Here is a 21,723-nt window from a genome sequence, read left to right on the forward strand (position 1 = left end):
TGGTAGAGATTTTACAAAATTCAATAAAGGACTGACTACGCTTATACATAATATGTTAGAGTCTTCAGTTATTGTAATAGGAATTAGCAGTCACCACAAACCTCATTCAGTATTCATTGCCATGTAGGGCAATCACGCGGCGGTGATTAGCATAAACCCGTCCCTGCTGCTGTAGAGGTATAAATACATTCAGCACACTACTGCTACTACTACAGTCTACAGTTAGCCAGTTAGCTGAGTTAGCCGCCAAGCTAGCAGCTGAGTTAGCAGCAGAAAACTCTCAGATGTAGCGTCCATGTTTTTGGGTAGAATCAAAGTCACCACGACTTTGATTGACAGGTGACACTTGGTAGGGGGCGGGGTTTCAGTGAACTTTGAGGGCACTCCCACAGCGTTTGGGAGCAGAGAAAGAGACTGAGTTTTACACAACTTTGAAGCCTAATTTAATATATTTGGTGATTTTTTTAATCATTCAAAATTGGCAGGGTGGTTAAAAACACATTTTTCTGTGGTATGTCAAACTCAGAAAACATATTCATTCTTACTTTACACAGACTTTAAGTGAAGTTATGAAATATTGCAAAAAAGAAAAAGCGAATTAGGAGCATTTCCATCAACTGGTTTGGTAATGTAATACTCACGATGTACATAAAATACAATGATGGAAACACAACTAATGAGAGGTTGGTTACAGAAACAACAAGCTTCAGTGATTCTCTTCAACAACTGAAATGTAAACTTTCACTCCCATAATGATGCTTAAAATGTGATATGGCTGTTAGTAATATAATAAAATAACAATAGGGTATAATAACCAGATATATTCTGATTTTGATGTATGGTCATTACAGAATTTGTAAAAGCTGAATTGCATCCAGCGGCCTCCTTTCTGAATGTAGGCTGCAATGTCTCACATTCAGACATCACTACATCATGGGTGGCAGCCATCCAATCATAAGCCTCCAAAACACTCACAGCAAGAGACACAGGATTACCATAATGTGGAGCTGCTAGTGCATATTCCCATTTGGTATGTACAGTGTAGTGGAAGCTCAATTGTCTCTATACTGTTGCATGTATCCATGCCCGCATACACACACTTCGAGAGATAATCCAGTGCTGATTGTGTTTGAAATAATATCCACTGCAGTCACTGGCGGAAATCTGCCAGTTCATCTTCAAGCTCCAGTGTCAGTGACGCAGGCATTACTAAATCAATGGTATATGGCACCAGTTCAAAACAGCTATATAATTCTACAGGTCATTTTTTGGCATTGAAATGCAGTACAATACTCTTTCAAAGCCGATATTATTTGTGCCAAAGTTGGCAACAGTGGAAGTACCTTCAGATTTTACAGACACTTGCTGTTTCAGACATAAACAATGGCAACATCCCAGAAAAATGATGCTTTTTCATTGTGTCTGGGCACTTCATATCAAAGATTTCATAAACTATGAGCTGAAATAAATGTTTTCAGCTCATCTATGCAAATATAAAGATGTACAGTATTTTCAAACGGAGAAGAAGAGTCTGCATCTCAAAGATATAGTAATACAACCAACATCCACAAACCAGGGATGAGCTAACAAAACAATCAAAACTCAAGTTCCACTGATTTGCTTGTTCTGGAGCTTTCAACATTATCATCATCAGCTGATGGAGTTTACTCTCAAGTTGGGTTTAGTTTGTCAGTTTACTCTTGGCATTGGAAACAGCAAAAGTCAAGGTCCACTTACTTGCTTTTTCCGGCGTTTTTTACAGCATCACATATTTTTTTGTTAGAAAGCGTAAATACTCCCAGTTTGATGCAGTGTGTTAAACATTAATGCCATACAACAACTCTACAAAAATGTCCATTAAATTGAAAAGGTCACAAGTGTCTTATGTGGCTGCGACACAGACGTCCAGTACTAGCCTGACAAGATAAATCTACACCCACATAATGACAGCAATGAACGGCTGTAAAATCCATCATCAGCATCCACACACAAAACCTTTATAGCCTGAAAATGTGATTTGCAAAAACAGAAAGCAGCAGAGTGGGATAGCAATGCTATTACAGAGCTGAGAGGTCACATTTCACTTGTAGAAGGTGATATTTTATTCAGAGCTCCATGCTCTTGTATGACAGTGGATGATGTACGAGTTGATAGCATAAGGATAATACCCTATTAGCCAACTTGTGCTGTCAAGGGAGGAAACACTTACTCCTAGCTTTGACACCTGCTTTGACGCACACACACGCATGTGCATTACCATAAACATACTCACATGTGGCCATAAACACTCATATACACACACAAACACACAGGCAGGTGACAGTGCTAGATGGTGGGATGTGTGAATCTGAACCCCAGAGAGAAGCTGTCTTGTCTGTTCAGATTAATTGAGCTGTTTCTATTTTGGGCATAGCTTCAGAGAACAGAAAACAGTTTAATACAAAAACATAGAGCACAAATAAAGACAAACTAAATAAGACAAAAAAAAGATGTGAGAAGTAATTTCACAATTCCCATAAGATGACAATTGATTGTAATTCTATTTGTGTAGCTACTGCACTGGAACATGTGAACCACCTAATTATTTTAATCTCATCGAGGACTGCACAAATGAATCAACGTCTTTTTTCAGATCAGGGTCAGTCAGCATTAAGTCAATGTACCCACAGTTAAATTAGCTTCATTGGACATAATGAGTCTGTTTCTTAAGGATCACTAAGCATTCCAATTTCATTCGGCAACAACGCTCAACACAATGACTGTCTACGTCAACTTCCCATCAGTCCGACAATTGGACAATACTCAACCCATAATCGCAGTCACTTACCACTCATGCTGAGGCTCATCAATGACCAGCAGGATCTTGAACTTCTTGGAGAGTGATGGAGAGGGTGCTGACTGCTCCACAAACCCAGCAGCAGAGGCAGCCGTCTGTTTGACCACATTGGTAATGGAGCTGATGGAGCTGAAGGAGCTGAAGAAGCCAGAAGAACCACCAGAGGAGGAGGACTGGGCCTGTTGAGACTGTTGTTGAGTCAGCTGGGACGGACGCCGCTCCTGAGGTGTGGGGGAGCTGGCTGGCACCTGGGACGGTGCTGGAGTTTTGGTGGGGGATAGGGCAGGGGCAGGTGCCGAGCCAGTTACTGCACCCTGTTGGGAAGGGGAGGTGGCGGTGGGGGGAGGAGGAGCAGGTGGGTCAGGCCTCTGGAGGTCTGACATGTAGCCATTGGGCAGGTTGGACATGAAGCTGCTGTCCGAGAGACGGCGTCGGAGGAAGTTCATGATTGCAGTAGAAAAGGTCGGTCTTGCAGTCGGTCGCTCGCTCGCTCTCTAAGAAGTACCTCTTGATTTCACTTTCTGGATGGAGTGAGAGCAGAGACACGAGGCAGGGAGAGAAACACACTGATCAGACGTCAGAAGAATGACAGAGAGCAACTCAGTCCAAATGATTGAAGGATGGATGACGGAGAGCTGCTTCTGTGTTGGAGGAAGGAAGGATGGATGAAGCGATGGATACAGCTCTGGTCCAGTCTTCAAGAGACAGCTCTCCAAAGCGCGGCAAAACCAGCAGCACGGCACGCGTGTATGTGATGCTCCTCCTCAGCTTCACGCCTCCTTGCAAATTGCTGTGTATGACGTCTGAGTGTGTGTATTTTAAAGAGAGAGGTGTGGTGTTGCCCCCTTCAGTGAGGTGGTGGTGTTTTCCCCCCCTCAACTCTGCCTGCCCGCCTCCTGAATTGCTGCAAGCTGAATGCGCTCAAGAGATGCTGCTTATCTCACCGTTCACTCGCTCACGCTCTCTTTACCCTTTTACTCTGTCTTGCTGGCTCGTTCACTCACTCTCGCTCTCTCTCCCCCTCTTTCTCTGCACGCTCACTGACTGACTCCCCCTCCCCCCCGCCCTTGCCTCCTCTTCTCTCCTGTCATCCTCCTCCTCCTACATCATAGGCTACGTGTGAATGTCGTGCTGCAGCCTCATAGCGCTGCGTGCCGTGTGCAACCAGAGGAAGGGATTTCCTGCAAGCATGCATAAGGTGGAGTTCACAGATGGGAACACCATCTACCCTACTCTGCAGGCCCCACCTCCTTCTCCCGCCATTTTTCCATCCATCTTTCTGCCTTCTTCTCAACCCACCTTCCAGTGATCCCTTCGCCTTCCTATTCCCCCTCGACTGTGGGCTCATTTGTTTGAGTGTGTGATACATTTTCTAGCACATTAATCCCCCCCTCTGAGAATGTGCTTGGTCAATATTTTGTTAAGAGCATGTGGCATAATGGAGGGCAGGGCTCATATGTAATTCAAACTACTGTAGTGAACATGCCTTAGGAAAAGACAGGAGGGAAATCAAGGAAGCAGAAGAGGAAGGACAGCGATTCATCCATCTCTCATGCTCTTGACCGATTTAATCAGTCAAATAATTCCCTCCAGTGGATGGTATCATTGTAATTATGTGTCCTGTTCTGCAGCTCGAGAAAGCAGCACATGGAGGAACTTGAAGAGATCCTGTTCTGTATGATTTCAAATATATTTTGCATCATCATTCTATCACTGTAATAGTGCAGTAAGATTTTCCTAATGATTACACTTTAAAGGGGATGTATCATACACACTTCAGGGTCTCTAATTTATCTTTGCATGACTTACAGTTCAAAAAACTCTAATTAACTGATAATGGCCCTTCACACAGCCCCTCAGTTCTTCCTCTGTCTGAAACAGGAAGTTTTAACTGCTGTGTCTTTAAGGTCCCCCTCCTGAGGAGCTCACTCTATTCTGACTGGCCTGCTCTTGGAAGCAGCCTAACCCTAACTAGGGTTGGGTTTCGTTTAGGCTTTATCCGATACCGGTGCTGGTGCTTAAACGGTGCCCAAACCGGTGCTTAAAGAATGGAAAACATACAAACTTTGCCCAAAAACGGTGCCTTTTTATTTTTAAAGGCATTTTGTGAAGTGCAAGTTGAACAGATTATTCATTTAAATCCCTACAAAATATAAATACAACTTAGACTAAGAAATAAATTAACCAATATAAAATAAAATTCACAACAAACTGTCATAATCATCATAATAAAAACAGCAGTTTATCAAAACCAGCAGCATCACAGAGCTATCAGGATGGGGGCGGTAATTAAAAATTCAGTGGCACCGAAATGAAGCAACCGAAATCTGCGTTGCTTTTCAGTCTGGTTACTACCGTTTACGTAAGTACCGGTGCCATTATGGTACTGAGTATCAGTACCCATCCCTAACCCTAATCCTGCATAGGTTACTTAAACAAACAGGTGTAGGATTTCACTTATTTTTCTCGTTTTTTGCTTCTAATGGAAACTTGTCAAATATATCTGTGAACAACTGATGTGATCACGAGGAGCAAACTAAGCATTCAGAGCAGGCTGTAGCCTTGGATTTTGACTTGCAGGGTGCATTTTTGCATATGTTTACTTCATGTTTTGGGACTTTGATGTTTAACATGTTTTACCATCCGACATCATAACAGTATACGAATAACAGAAATCGTAAAAAAAAAAATCTGTCCCCCTTAAAACATTGCAACATCAGTGTGTAAAATAGCAGCTATCACAGGATACCAAAATTGTAGATTTCTATAATGACTACATCTGTACACACAATCTCATACTGATATCCATACACTGCACTCCTTTTAGTTTAGTAGAGGATAGTTATTACTCCATACCACTCACTGAAAGCTTTAGACTATTTGTTTCCATGTCTTTTTTAAGCCCTTACTCTAAAACAAATGTATCTTTCCTATGTCTCCCTTCAATATACAATTTAGGGCATGAGAAGAGCACACTTTATAAACGCCGTTGGCAGAGGACTGTGTGTGCACTGTTTGCTACTATGAGCTTTACTTAAAAAAAAAAAAAAACAGCCGGAAGATGACAGGACAAAGAGGGAGAAAGAAGATTAGTGAAGCGGGAAGAAAATCCCACACACTAAGGAGAACAGCCTGGAATTGGAACGACTGCAGAAGAGGATAGTACAGACCTACACTACCTTCTTGTCCTTTCTTGTCTCTACAGGGGTACAGTTATTATTCTTTAAAAGATGTAAAGCTAATTCACTAATTAAGAAAAATTCAACAAACCCTTCATCAGATTTGACTGCTCATTCACTGCCAAGCACTGAAATTTCTGGAAGCTCACAGCTTTTGGTTGGCACTGATATTCTCCCATATAATTGATGGAAATGTATTAATTGACCTTTATGCAATTGAATGGTTTCTTTTCCTCTTTACTCTAAACCACTCAGATGGCCACACTATTTTGAACCTCTGCTATTTTTTCTGTGCCACTCATAATTTGTTTTCCTTCAGTTTTTCAAACATGAGAAATAATTACAATTTGCAGGAGTGCCATATAAATTATTGCGTCACATTCAATCAGCATCCATCACCCTTTTACACACTTCTAATGTTCAGAATTTAACATTAAACTGCTGCAGAGCTGTGGAGAAATGCCTCTGGGCTGTTGCCATGTTTATATAATGTGCAGTGTGACAGAAAATGTGCTGATGACAGAAAAAAAAGGTAAGTGGACAACCCATTTTTCTTACTGAAAAAAAAAAAACGCATTTCAGAAGAGACATGTCAGTGCAGTCAATCTTTGGAGTCAAGGAACACAGTGATGAAGTTGAATTTCTAACTGTGTTCACTCCTCAAAAGAGATTTTGCAGGATGCACATTTGTAGCAAGTCACGATGAGTGGTGGTGGTGGTGTGTGTGTGGTGGTGGTGTTGGGGGGGGGGGGTGTTTAGTCAACCAGAAGAGAGCCGGAGTGAGTCACAGAGCTGCAGTGTGAACTGTAGCGACATCCTAAGCTCATCCTGGCCTACATGTTTCATGACAGACACACACACACAACACATAACATGTTTCCAAACTGCCATTATATAATATGTGTGTGCATGAAATTATGCAGACGTTGGAGTTAGAGGGAAACATGGCTTCAGTGTCCAGATCAGTCTGTGGCAGTTTGAGAAGAGAAGGGGCACAAGTGCTTTTTATTTGCACATTTACAACAGCATAGAAAAACCATTACAGCCCCATTATTGCTCCACTCTTAAACACGAGTGTGCGTTGTTACGTACAGCAATAGCTCAGGGAGGAGAGTATGATATGATCTGTCTTGTGTTGCGTTGGAGGAAGCAAGGATACGCAAACATAGTGGATTCACAATGTCTGCAGCATTACTCATCTGTCAACACACACGACCGCACACATACTACAAGCACAGAATGCACGTGTGTACATTCACACACATTCACACACAAACCTGTACACAAAAGCACAAATTCTGACATGTTAGCACAGACCCATACACACAAGACACACACACACACACATACACACAAGACACACACACACACACACACACACACACACACACAGACAGACAGAAGTGAAAAATGTGGGTTCTTGAATGCATTAATAATTGCTTGCATCAAACAATGTGTTATTATACTAAAATGTGTACTAATTCAATAATTAAAAATATTAGTGTGATCTGTTTTCAAGTGCAGATAGGACTACAATTTTAGAATATAAAATGCTATTTTGGTGGCGAGTACGATATTAACACCTAACTTGATTGTGTATACAGCTCTATGTGTGGTGTGCATGAGTCTGATTACATGTGAGTACATATTCAAGGAAGCAACTTCCTGCATTTTCACTGGCTCAGTGTAGATTATCCATGAAAAATACGTAAACACTTGTGTTCTGGGCACATCTGGCATCAACAGTAGGCGCTCATGACATAGTGTAACACATACCACAGCCTCAGAAGAGCATGCACATGTTTGCAAATTCCACTATTTTCAATTCAATTTCAACTCAACTCAAGTCCAACTGAAGCCTGTTTAATGAGTCAATGCAGCTAATACTGAAGCGTAAAAACAAAAAGAAGTTTGTGTTGTGGGGAGAACAATCGGATGGCAGGTTAATTTAAAACACAGGAAAACAAGTGAGGAAACAATAGGGTTATTGTGCGGCTTTAGAGTTAGAAGGTTACTGTCTTGTCCTGTCTTTACAAAAGACTTTAACAGATGTCACCTCAGTGAGCTTCCCGCATTAGAATGAGCGATGATGCTGTGACTCGGTTGAGGAAACAAGGGGGGAAAAAAACAAAAAACAGATTAAATAACCATTCCAGCCTTTGAAACTACTTCAGGGAATGTCGTAGATTTAGCCAGGCTATTGTAAAAGATTGCTCTCTGAATGAACTTTAACAGTGCTGTGTGGATGGATGGAGTTACAAGATTAAAACACCTACACACAACTCAGATATCAGCAGCAAATCCCCCAAAGCACCATTTAACCTTCACACACACACAAACACACATGCACGCACACACGCACGCACGCACACCAACATATAATCTGCAGAGTGTGTTGCAGTATTTTTAGGCACAACACAAAATTCAAGATTTAAAACTGCCATAGCAACCAGTAGAACAGAAGCACAACATATAATAAAACCAAGATAATAATTATACAACAACACACTAATTAGCAGTGTGCAAAACAACAATCCATTATTTAGACAGAAGTACATGATTCCTAAAACCCGTCATGCATTAAAAACACATTTCAATCAACTAAACTAATTATGTGAAAGCAGAATGTCCACAGTTGATATTTGGTGTCTGTGATTTGACCTTGTTACTGCTCAGTGCAGCAAGGATTGGGGGAAAAACAATAATAACTTTGCCCCAGGGTGCCTTAGACCTACAGGTTGATGCTGGGGTGGTGGTGAAGCTTATGAAATGCTGTGTGAACAGCAGCATCAGCAGCTACAGTGAGTGATTGCAGCAGTAAAGCTTTCAAATGAGCAATGCAGCAACAGGCAAAAGGATTGCAAAAGGAACATTGCACTCTCTATGATATCTGAAGACATATTATAAGATATATTTACAACAGTACAGTAACTACAAGCACAGGGGATGGAGTGGTTTAACTAACTACTGATTTATTTTAATATGCCAGAACTTGCCTGGTTTAAAATATTTACGTACTAAAACACATCTTAAAACTGTTCTGTAGTAGCTATTTGGGTCCTTAAATACACAAAAGTGGTTAGGTACATTCTGAAAATTTTGGAAGATGGCACAGAGATGCACCATCTGTGATTATTTACACTACAGTCACACCTGTATTTTGTTGTGAGCTTTTAAACAGTATTGGAAGAAGCATTTTTAAATGAGTGCAGCCGACACATTATTTTTACTAAAATGGCACATAATCATTTACATAATTAACTGAAGAATTGACCTTGAAGATGTCACTACTGTATATACCACAGGGTTCAAATATAATTTACAATAACATTGAAATGTGTTAACAAAACAAACATGTGACTGCTAGAGGAGCTGTTCAATTCATTCAGAAAACTGGTGGGGTGGGTGCCTGTGTGTGTGTGTGTGTGTGTGTGCGCCATAAAAGCAACTAATGAGCTAATGCAACTCGACCAACCCAGCCTGAAATCACATATTGATTTATGGAAATTTCTATTAGGTTCCTTTATTTAATTGTTCCATCAGCTCTCTTGCCACCAACAAACATGTTTATTCATAATTGACATTTAAACTCATCATTTTGTGCCGTTACAAATCTTAGTTTTCACTGAAACTATTTCAAACCAAGATTAAATTCGGTATAGTCAATGACAAATGTGTGGTTAACAATATCTACACATTTAATGTACCTCATAAATTATACAAATTTGGTGTAAAAGTATTTGTTTTCCTTTTTTCCCTTATTTTCTTGCACCATGTCAATCAAGGTACTCCACTATGTCTCATCTTACCTATGTCAAATCAAATGTGCATTTTCGTCTGACTTTCACTTGCTTCTGAATATTGTGAACAATATGGGCTTCCTCTCTGCTCAGTGACATGTGACTCTTCAGCGGTGTAAGATAAAAGTGGCTGCTTCTCTTTCTCTCTTTCACCAAAGGGGTGTGGAGCAGCTGTGCAACCACAGAAGTGTGTGTGTGTGTGTGGTTAATGGTGCATTTGCTTTTGATGTTCCATCAGGCATGGGCAGGAATGGCAATCTCCATGGCAACAGGCGTGCAAAAACTGAAAAGAGTCTCCTAGTTAGTGCATGTGTGCGTGCGTGTTTGTATCACACACATGTAATATGTTTGTGGAGGCTGGTGTACTAATATCATGTGAGCTTGCCTCAGAGGATTTGCATCATTGAATGAAATCTGTATTCCCTCTTCTTGTAGTTTTATTACAATGCCTCCTGAAATTCCTATAAACCCAGGGGTGACACATGGTGATGTTTTAATAGAAACAGTTGACAGCAAGCAGAACTGCAACTTCAGTCTCTGCCAAGCCACATCTGACAAAGCTGTGTATATTCAAATGAACTGTCGCAAACTCAAGTAGAGGTAGGGTGAGGTGTAAATCATGGATCACTTTCAAACTATACTATGGGATAGAAACATTGCCAAAATCGCTTCTAATTGGGAAATCAATGAGCAATCACAACAACATTGATTTGGTTCAATTTGCACCAAGAGCAAAGTTGCAAAAGCAGTGTTTCCTTTGATTCCAGTCAGTCCAGCCTTCTTTACACACTGGCCCACACACTGGGAAAAGAGAGGTGAAATGGTGCATGGGAGGATTTTCATTATTCGTAATGTACAGTATATTTATGTCTGTCCTCCTGTGGACTTGCTGCAACCAGTTTATTGTTGCTTCACAAGCTTTAAATTTGTTGATATAATTGTTGATATTTGAGGCTTTGGTCTCTTTTTCCCCAGTGTATTAATCTAGTTTTGTATTAGGACCGGACATAAGCTAGATGTTTAAAGTGCCGTTCTAATCAAAAATGTTTTTTTCTTCTTGTAACTCCAGCTGGATATTTGACGTGCAGAGATTGACTTGTGTTAACTTTCAAGTGGAAAGTTAACACAAGTAGAAGGTATTTTGTTTCCAGCAGTTAAAGTTTGGAAATGAAGGAAGAAGGAGAAGACGATTTTTTAATGAAGTAATTTAACTTTTTTTGAGGAAAAACTATATCAAACAATAATTATTAGCCAAAGTGTTTGTTACCTTAAATCATACATCTTGACTTCCCTCTCGGCTCAATTAGTAACCCTTCAAAATGTATTCCTTACACTCTCAATAAAAAGCACCTTGCCTTTGGGTGTTACAGTTGACTCAGGTAAATGCAAGGCATGTCCTGTGTGGCTGGCCTACTGTAGATGGCGGTTAATTAATTATTGAAAATATTGACCGGCTTCCAAAGCACTACTCGCAACAAGACTCCAAATGTATCAGCAAGACTGAGCATGAATGACATATTACAGATTTTTAAAATTTCAGTCTGTGCAGAGGTCTATATCAGCCACTTCAGCGTAACCTCATCTTAATTCAAGAAAACCACCTCATCTGTCGTTTAATTACTACTGAATGAGGACTGTTTGATACGGTGGCCGAGACCCGCCATAGCTGCAAATAAAAGTAACGCTGCAAACAAAAAGAAACGCTGCTGCATATAAAAGAAACGCTGCAAATAAAAAGACACACCGCAGCAAACAAAAAAACCGCTGCAAATAAAAGAAACACCGCAGCAAACAAAAAAACAAAAAAAACACCGCAGCATATAATAAAAAAAACGATGCAAATAAAAAAAGCCACAATGGAAGTGGATTACCAGGGACTGTTTTTGCCGAAACACCGGAAGAAGAAACAACAACAACAGGTTGTTTGAAGGTGAGTGACAGTGACTTGTCTGTTTTAGCCAACATGGGGATGAGGATCGGAACTGCAGACACTTAAAACACGCTGTTCCGCCTACGGGACGGGTCGGAGGTTGGGAGGTAGCCACAAGTCCTTCTGAATGTTTTAAACACCAACCCTTAAACATATATTTTCATGCCGTACATTGTTAGAAAGCATAGGTTGCCCTGATTCATTCAAGACCACTCACGAATTATATTGGTTGCTCACAGCCGTAATAGTATTAGCGATTGGCTCGGCTAGCCACTCAGCTAAAGTAAAAACAGCTATAATCTCTACATACCTTCAAAGTCTTCCCTTTATCCACACCGATCATCTTATGACTCAGGACTTTCTGTACAGCTCGCCAAGTATCCATTCTTGTGAAATATGAAATCCGTTTCCATAACATCGAAATACTTTCCTCAATATGTCCATGTATTTAGTCAAACACGTAACGTAATAACACAAATAACAAACCATATACGGTCCCCTTTACGTCTTTTCCTGACCTGCACGTACAAGCAACAACAACAACGACAGTAATAAGCTGCCGGAACTATGTAGCCGTCAGTTGTTTCCACTCTCGTTAGTGGTCTCCCCGTGTTAGCCGAAGCTAACAATACACCGGCATTCTCCAGTTCAACTTCAAACCTGGGGCTACATCGCCTGACCAAATAACACATTAAAAAGTACATGTAGCGACATTAAACACTACCATTTTCACTTACTTTCTAGTTCGTTTTCCAATTCGTAGTCCTGTTGTTGTTGTTTCTTCTTCCGGTGTTTCGGCAAAAACAGTCCCCGGTAATCCACTTCCGTTGTGGCTTTTTTTATTTGCATCGTTTTTTTTTTATTATATGCTGTGTTTTTTTTTTGTTTGCTGCGGTGTTTCTTTTATTTGCAGCGTTTCTTTTATATGCAGCAGCGTTTCTTTTTATTTGCAGCAGCGTTTCTTTTTGTTTGCAGCGTTACTTTTATTTGCAGCTATGGCGGGTCTCGGCCACCGTAGTTTGACCATGAAAATACATAATAGAATGAATTCTGTGGGGATGACATTACAGATTCCCACAGTGTGCAGCCACACTGATTATACAAGACAAGGAGGAAAAAAAGGCAAATATGAATTAACACATGGACAATACCTGACAACATGGGGTCATGATGACGAGCATTAATTCAACATGATAGAAAATACCTTTTTATTCCAACTGGTCCTCCACTCTCCCTGATTTAACAAGGCAGTATTCACAGTGAGTGAGCTTATTAGTCAGGATTCAATGACCTTATCAATATTCATTTGACTGAAAAGATGGCCCACGGCAATGACTAAGAAGATAATATTTGTCCCAGCCTTGACAATCCCATAATGAGCTGCAGACATATTGCCAACTGTCATGAGTCTACATTCAATATTAATTCAGTCAAATAGATTTGAACTTGAGTACAGCCTATAAGACTAGCAACTACTGTAGTGGTGAAGACTGATGATGGCCTCTAGTCTTTTGGCTTTTCACATGAATATCATTCAGGAGGCTATTAGCTTTCATTTAAACAGGCACTTAGTTTTAAGCATGGTGAGAGTTTTTGAGCCACCCTTTTTTCAGTATTCACTTTCATTTGGTTTCACATGTTGGTATTTAATATCTCCACTAGTTAAAGCTCAAAACTAGTTTCAATTCTCATGGATTTGTGTGTAATTCAACACTAATTCTAACCACCACAGAGCATGAAACTAGATGGATAGAAAAAAATAATCTAATCTAACAAGAGATCAGACCTGACTTTTCAATCATTTCACTTTCATCTGGTTTCACAGGTTTTATTTCATAACTCCACTACTTCATGCTCAAAGGATGGTGATGGGAGTTTTTGTTAGGCACTTCATGATACACCCGACACCCGCAGCCACAAATAGCTGAGTGTTCGATTTCAAACAACTATCCAAACAAATGAGTTTCAAGAGAACCATGGCTGTATTAGCTATGGCTTTTACCTCACTGCCACCTGCTGGCTGAAAAAAAAAACCCTGTTCAGATTTCCCTCCATTTTCTACTCACATATTAAAATACAGCAGTCTAGTTTACATTTCATGTCAGGTTTCAACCACATATATCGTTGAGTGCAAATTCATTACAGCTTAAATCATTGTTTTGGCCGTGTCGCTTACCTTTCATGTCTGACTACATTTCCCTTGAGCCACCGGGCAGTAGGCAGCAGGATACATGACGCATATTTTAGGCGACTCTTACCGATAACAACACATCTGACCCAAACTGGCCAGATGTAATGGATGTAGTTACACGATTAAAACAAGATAATTGTAAAATATAATAGTGATGTGGCTGCATTTAGATGTATTGCGTCCTTCAGTCTGAAATGTTTCTACTACTTTATTCTCCCGTAGTTTGGTTTTCTACGTTACTTAGTTGTCTGTCTTGCCGATATAACTAGCTTGTGTTAGTACAGCTCTCGTATCTAGTTTAAAATGACTCTGCCAGCTTTGCACAACACCGGCGTGATTTACAGGAGGATATTGTCGCAGTTCCCTCAGGACATCAGCTTAGCTTTTGCTTATGGATCTGGTGTTTTTAAACAACACGGCACCAGCCAAGGTCAAATGGACGTAAGTGACACTTGTCCCGACAGCTTTCTAACTCACACCATACGTTAACACTGCTCACATGGACATTATAATTCCACCTTTATAGATAATATATCTGTGAGTAAAACCAGTCACACTAAAAGGGGACGACTTTCCTCCTCAATGTCTTAAGTTATACTTTGTCTTTTCCTTGCAACAGACTTATTCACAGGGGCGTATAGGTTTTTTTTAGCCTTGCACATATATTGTGAAACATGTTCTTAGGTAGGATCAGTATTAGTACATACAGGGATGGGGAAACGTGGTTAAAATGTATATCACTGTATTATTATGACATTCTGAATTCCCCTATGTAAATATAATACATATATAGTGCATCTCAGTAATGTTTCAAATATGTGTCAACTGTGTGCTCCACTTTTATGCATTTCATCTGACAACGTTTTACTAATGTAAATTTAAATAATGATACTGATGATTAAGTTAGTTAGTGACTGGTTAAGGGAAACACCACTTTTCACTACTTACTATAAAGGGTTAGACATAATAGAAAAAGCCTTAAGCTGTTTTAAGCCATTTTCATTTTTGTATTTTATTTTGCCTCTGAAAACAGAAAAAAACCCACTATAGTTACATCGGTCAATGATAATAATCTGGTCCAGATTTGATAGGTCTGAGTGATTTTTTTTATCTGGTCTAATGTGGTCTGGATGGGGGGGGGGGGAAGTTGTGACATTGCCACTGTTTGTTTATTTTTCAAAATAAAGGTTTTACAAATTTGAGACTGTCTTGCCAGCCTTATCTAGACCACATTTGATGAGTCTAACTATAGATTTTTAAAAATCTGGACTTGGTCTAATGCTAAACCACATCAAGGCTTTGGCTACAATGTCTAACACACATGCATAAGTGTAAGTGGTGAAAAAACAGAGAATCTACTGCGAAATATCATTATTTGTTTTCCCTTCTCTCTTCCTAGTTTCATTCATTTGGAGAACAGAACGTTATCACATTATGATCATAACAATGTACTGTGAATTTCTCTGCTGTGCTCGCCTTTAATATATCCAGAAGAACATGCTGGACTTTGTGTTCGCGGTGGACGACCCAGTGACGTGGCACACCATGAATCTGCTACAGAACCGCAAACACTACTCCATCCTCAAGCTGCTGGGGCCCACCATGATCAGCTCCATCCAAAATGAACACGGGGCTGCAGTGTATTACAACACACTCGTGCCTGTGGATGGGAGGGTAAATCACTACAATCTCACATACATATTTATGTCACAAAGAGATACTCCAGAGATGGTCTAGTGATGATTACACATATAAAAATACTACAGTACATGTTGGAGAGAAAAAAAATGCAAACATTAAAGGACATGTGTTCCAAAACAAGAAACAGCTGCACATAAAATGGATGCGCTCCGTGTCAATAGGACGAGTGACTGAATGTTCTTGGCACTGAAATCTCCTGATGTGACTTTTAAGTGGTCAGTTGCTTAAGCTTTGTCACTCCTTTTTTATTTTGCATTTCTGGAACCATATTAATATAATTTATAATGGCAAAGCAAACATGGCATTCTCTTCAAATGTAATCTAAGCTGTTTTGAATGTTTTTGTATGGTGAGAATGTGTTAACCATATTCTGTTATCGCCTTCTTCTTCTCCTCTCCTCAGATAATCAAATACGGGGTGATAAGTACAGACTCTCTCATTGATGACCTGATGCACTGGAAGACCATGTATGTTGCTGGACGCCTTCACAAACCAGTCAGTATATCATCTGACTGACTGTTGCTAAATCAGTCAGACAAACAAAACTGTACAGAACAGATTACTTATTGTGCAATTATGTATGAGACAAACTTCATTTAGCCCCTTCAAATGTTTTTTTCATCTTTTAACCAAATTATTTAAAATACAATGAAATAGCTGTTCACTTATACACACGAAAGGTGTGTAACCGTGCACGTGTGCGTATGCATGTGTGTGTGCTCCCATGCAGGTGAGAATGCTCGTGCAGAATGAGAACGCAAAGCTGCGCGCTGCTCTGGTGGCCAACCTGAAGAGTGCTGTGACGGCCTCCTTCCTCATGCTGCCAGAGAGCTTCAGTGAGGAAGACCTTTTCCTGCAAATGGCTGGTCTTTCTTATGCTGGTAACTCAACTGCACAACTACATAAAACGTACACTGCTATACTGTATTCACATGTATCAGATGCATTCATCTCTATTAATAACACAATCAATCTCTCCAAATTGGTGCACACACACAGTTCTTAGTGTTTTTATTCAGTGACAGCAGAGTGAATGATTTCCTTTATTTTATTTTAATGTTTTGTAATAAAAATGTATTCAGCCTCAAAAACTTAGAAATGCATGTAAAGTAGGCTCCAACATGCTGAACTATTATTACTTCATTTCTCAACAGGGTTATGTTCTAGTCATCTGGTGTATGAATAGTTTTTGTTTAGTTCTGAAATAATCACTTGATTAATTCAGCAATTTTGACAACTGAGTCATTGTTTAAAATAGTTTTTTTTTAAAAAGGCAAATATTTGCTTGTTCTAGCATCTTAACTGTGAGGATTTACTGCTACTCTCATTGAATATCTTTGCGTTTTGGTGTCTTGGGCTCTGGGCTCTAATCTAAATGATTATCTGATCAATCAAAAAGAATAATGCAATGTATTTTATTTTTCATTGCTGCATAGAACTAACCTGTTTGTTCAGATGTGATAAAGAGAAGCAGAAGTGGATAAAATAATGTTGTGCTGCATCTTTGCAGCCTTGTTTTTACCTACTTGACTCCTCTATGTTGACGTCTATTAATGGAAAAAACATTTTGTCTGTGTCTCCCAAGGCGATTTTAGGATGGTGATTGGAGAGGATAAATCCAAGGTGACTAATATCGTCAGAGACAACATTCAGCACTTCCGGATTCTGTACAGTAACATCCTAAGGGACTGTCCTCAAGTGGTCTACAAACCTCATCAAGGAAAATTAGAGGTAAAATATAAGTAGCAAACACACTAGGTAGCTTAACTCTTTGTGCTTCACCTACAATTTTGCATTCTCTGCCACATCACTCATGTTTCATTTTACATGGACCAAAGTGAAGTAAATTGTACATGAGTCAGTGTGATTTAAAAAAAAAAAAAAAAAACCTTTAGAAAACAGCATTTAAATCCATATAAACTAAATGTTTTATTAGTTACTGTTTTGTTTCATTTATAATGCAATACCTTAAAAAAACAAACAATCAAAATATGCATATTGCCAGAAAGATGCTGATTTCCATATTTGTGGGTACAATTTCTTAGCAGTACTGCCTTAAAATGCTTATATTAATATTAATGTGTCATGGCTTTTCCTCTGAAAAAGAGAAATAAGGTTTGAAACTAACAGCGATGTCTTTGGACCTTAATAGTATAGTGTACTAGATAGACTTGACTTGATAGTCACAACCCATTTACATTTTCCCGACTTCACACTGTGCCCTGTTTCCTGCTTTACATACAGCATCGACTAGTACAACATGAAAAATATGTGCACAGTGTAAGTGTGCGTTTAAACACTAAATAACATGAATAAACATTACTCTGATTTTCTTTGGTGTAAGGTTTCCTCTTGTTTTTTATTTAACTGTCATCACCACTCCCTGCTATCCTTATCTCCTCAGACATCACACTTACCTGAAATAACATGTTGAGTAAGTTCTGTGGAAGAGCAGCTATGCACTGTGTGTCTATTGTAGGTGACATATGTTTATGTGTTTCAAACCTTTTGCAATAAACAGTACTTTGGGGAATTGTGTATAATGAGCTCTGCATTAGGGGAATACACTTGTACGTCATTAGACAGTGTGAGAGAAGTCAAACAAGCATGATCCAGCTCCAGACTGATGTACAGTTGATTCTAGTCATTTCCAGTGTTACTTGTTTTCGTTACAGCTCATTATAATATTTTAAGTCAGTCATTCTAGAGACATTGCAAGGCTGTTGGTGTTTCAAGTCATGATAGTTTTACCCACTCCTATCTCAAGCATATCACTTCCTTTTGAGTATGTATGATCTGCTGTCACACTTGATATTTACAGTGCTACTTACTTGAGATTGAATTAGTTTTTATTGCAATGACCACAGAACACAAACTGTAGTTAAACATTCAAGTTGAAATACTGAAAAAATCTTGGAAAAAAAGGCTGTTTATGACTGAATAGCTTCCATGACAATTTCACTAAGAGAAAGAAAATCCTTTGTACACACGTTCTTGTACTTCCTAGTGTGCTCCAAAGCTCCGTTCCTCAATACAGTATGGGTGTGAACTCAAAATGAGTTATTAGCTTTCATGACATGACATAAATATTGGTCTGTTTTTTATTAATTAGGGCCTTAGGGCAAGACTACATTGACACAGGATGTGGATTGATTTTTTAAAATAGATTAATATTGCAGAGATTCCTGCTGGGACTACATCAACAGGTGATTTAAAAGATTTGAATTAATAGATGATATGCTGTGTGTCAGTAGATGAGATTCAGGTCAGTACAAGCACATGCTAATTTAAGCGCCCAGATGAGACCTGTGGATGTGCTTCCGGTATTTAGCTGCAGTTGCAAACTCTCCTGTATGTTTCTCTGTTCATTTATTCTTGTTTGTGTTGCTGCAGGTAGACAAAAGCCCAGAAGGCCAGTTTATCCAGCTCATGGCACTGCCCCGCACCCTGCAGCAAAGGATTACAAAACTGGTTGACCCTCCGGGGAAGAATCGAGATGTGGAGGAGATCCTGCTGCAGGTGGCTCAGGACCCAGACTGTGGAGCTGTTGTACAGCAAGGTAAAGAAGGAGTGGAGGGGTGTAGAAAAAAGGTTAAGGTGGAGGGAGAAAACAACAACCTACTGTAAAATATGATCTCTGAGATACAGTACAGATCAGAGCAGATATCATTAACCTCGTTTTGCCAATCAGTGTTATTTGAAAGGGCAGATAGATTGTGTTCCAGTTTAATGTTATTTGCTGGATTTAGACTGATTCAGTCATACCAAACTGATGGGTGTATATAGTTCATTAGTTACTTTTAAACTGTGCGAGTCAGCAAAAATATGTCAGGTAATTTTTTTCTTGAGAATAGATACACCCACTTCCCATAAGGAGCACTCATAAAATGATATTGCAAGAGTGAAGAGATATTCATTACTGTATAATTACATGCTTCAGTATGTTTTTGTTCCTCCTCAGGTATCTCTTCTATTGTGAAAACCTCCAGTATAACACAGAGTATCAAAGGCATTGCTACAGCTGGTAAGCATTCCTTTGTTTTGTTTTATTTTATTTTTTACAAAATCCTAAATTATTCACAGCCATGCTCTGTGTTTGGTGTCTCAGTATGGCCCTCAAGCACTGCATGGTTTTTAGCTTTGATTAGAAAAATTGACAATACTGTAAAGCCTCATAAGAAATGGCTGGACAACTTCATTCTTAAAACTGTCACTGAAATGTGTCCTCTTTTATTGTGTCCTGGTCGCCAGGCATGTGGAAGACAGTGTCGTACAGCTCCAAAAAACTGATAAAGATGTGGAAGGGCTGGAGGAGGAAGCCGTCTGTGTCACAGATGTCGTGATGCTGTCTGTTAATCAAGAATCTGTCTGTCTTTGTAACTGTTACCCGGACAATCAACGCTCATCCTTTGATTTTATCCTGACTGAGCTGCAGCTCCAACAGTAACACACTAACCTCTCCTTGTGTCACTCCTGTGAATGTGATCACTGACCAGGCATACAGGATGTCTGAATAGTATAAATCCATCTGTTCAACTGCCCTTTAGCCATGCAATTTAAAAAAACAAAAAAAGTTTTATAAAAAGGTTGACATTTCACCAGTCTGACTAAATTATGGCTGACATTTAAAGGTACTACAGATTGGACCTTTCTGGATGACTACAGTGACCGGCGTGTTTCTGCTGAATATGCTATATCGAGAGTCAATGGAGTAAAAACTGCACAAAATCAGGGTGTTTAATAAAGATATTTCTTAGGTGTAATACAGATCATGCATGTGTCATACTTGTGTGGTTTCTTTGTGAATGGTGCTACATAAATGTCAGATTATTGACTGCTTAGATGATTCTGTTGTTACATTAGTCATTTACATATTATCATCACCTTGCCAAAGACCTCAGTATTGTCATGTTTCAGCAGAGTTTTGATGGCATTGATGTGTTTCTGTCAGTATTCAGTAAACTTGAACATTTATATTATCCCTTATCAAAATAAAAATAATCCTTATTGTTAACAGAAACAGTGAACATCTGTTAACCTCTCTACTAATTTTGTATCATGATGATCTGACCAGATGACTGCAGCTCGTCAATGTAAAAATGCATTGATTGGATCCTCACAAGCACTTGACGTCTAATGTAGTGACAGGAAATGGGTTTAATAAACTTTTTCAGAAATTACTCTTGTCTTTAGTGCTATGATTTTTTTTAACATGATGTAAATTCCTAAAATGTGATCCGAAATGAGTCCACAATTAAAGGAAAATCCTACCTTAGTGTATTTTTGGACATCCTGATACTCAGGAGGTGTAACTCAAGCATTTATTATTATTTTTTTTATTATTATTATTTTTACGAATTGAGAAGAGCTTCTCATCTCATCTTTTAGTTTCCCTTTCTTTGCATTTTTAGATTTCTAATTGTTTTTCTTGTATTTCAATGTATGTGTCCATCAGGATTAGCCAAATTTATGTGTAACTGGTATAACAAGCAGCCAATATAAAAAAAAAACATAACTAACATTATGATCACACAATATAAATGAGGTTCTCTCCTCCTTGGTTTTGATTTCTGTTACTCTGCAAACTTAGTTAAAAGGCCACTGAGGGGATCAATGCAGTGCAGATGTTATTGTGACAGATTGAAATGAGAGACTCATTCTGATTATTGACAGTAGTTTATTCTAGTGTATTACTCTATACAAGAAATAGCATGTCATCAAAAATTATCTTATCATACAGCCGGCCTTTTTTATAGCAAGCATTATGACTCATAGCAAGATAGGCACGGGGGTTTTCCTACCATCATACATACATCAAGTAGCAATAATTTGCCTCAGCCAGCTACAACATAAAATGCTGCCTACATTATGAGTACTTTTAGTCAGGACAAATACCACTGTACTGTTACAGGTAAAAGACCTGCAATAAAGTACACATGACATAAAATTTAAAAGCATTAACAAATAACAAAAGTGCTCATACAGAATGACCCATTTGCAAATAATAGTTATATTATTTGATAATAATAATTGATGTATCAGTGTTTACACATTATTTTATTATTGTTTTATTACATCTGGTAAAG

The 21,723-nt window shown here is 39.1% G+C and overlaps 2 protein-coding genes across 4 annotated transcripts in view; one reads left to right on the forward strand and one right to left on the reverse strand.

Moving 5' to 3' along the window:
* Window positions 1-3,282, reverse strand: part of syn2b (synapsin IIb) — a 77,337-nt gene extending 74,055 nt beyond the window's left edge. For all 3 annotated transcript variants that reach the window (XM_053315312.1, XM_053315311.1, XM_053315310.1), the window contains exon 1: window positions 2,828-3,282. In XM_053315312.1, the coding sequence (XP_053171287.1) occupies window positions 2,828-3,282 (455 nt within the window). The remainder of the gene's footprint in view (window positions 1-2,827) is intronic.
* A 10,754-nt stretch (window positions 3,283-14,036) lies between these two features.
* tamm41 (TAM41 mitochondrial translocator assembly and maintenance homolog) lies at window positions 14,037-20,804 on the forward strand. Its single transcript, XM_053315161.1, has 8 exons — window positions 14,037-14,377; window positions 15,428-15,610; window positions 16,040-16,132; window positions 16,368-16,518; window positions 17,223-17,368; window positions 19,031-19,196; window positions 19,599-19,661; window positions 19,889-20,804. Exons 1-8 carry the CDS (start codon window positions 14,240-14,242, stop codon window positions 19,978-19,980), a joined length of 1,032 nt encoding a protein of 343 aa, XP_053171136.1. The 5' UTR covers window positions 14,037-14,239; the 3' UTR covers window positions 19,981-20,804.
* Window positions 20,805-21,723: the final 919 nt, after the last annotated feature.

This window comes from Scomber japonicus, chromosome 3 (genome assembly GCF_027409825.1).
Source record: "Scomber japonicus isolate fScoJap1 chromosome 3, fScoJap1.pri, whole genome shotgun sequence".
NCBI lineage: Eukaryota > Metazoa > Chordata > Actinopteri > Scombriformes > Scombridae > Scomber > Scomber japonicus.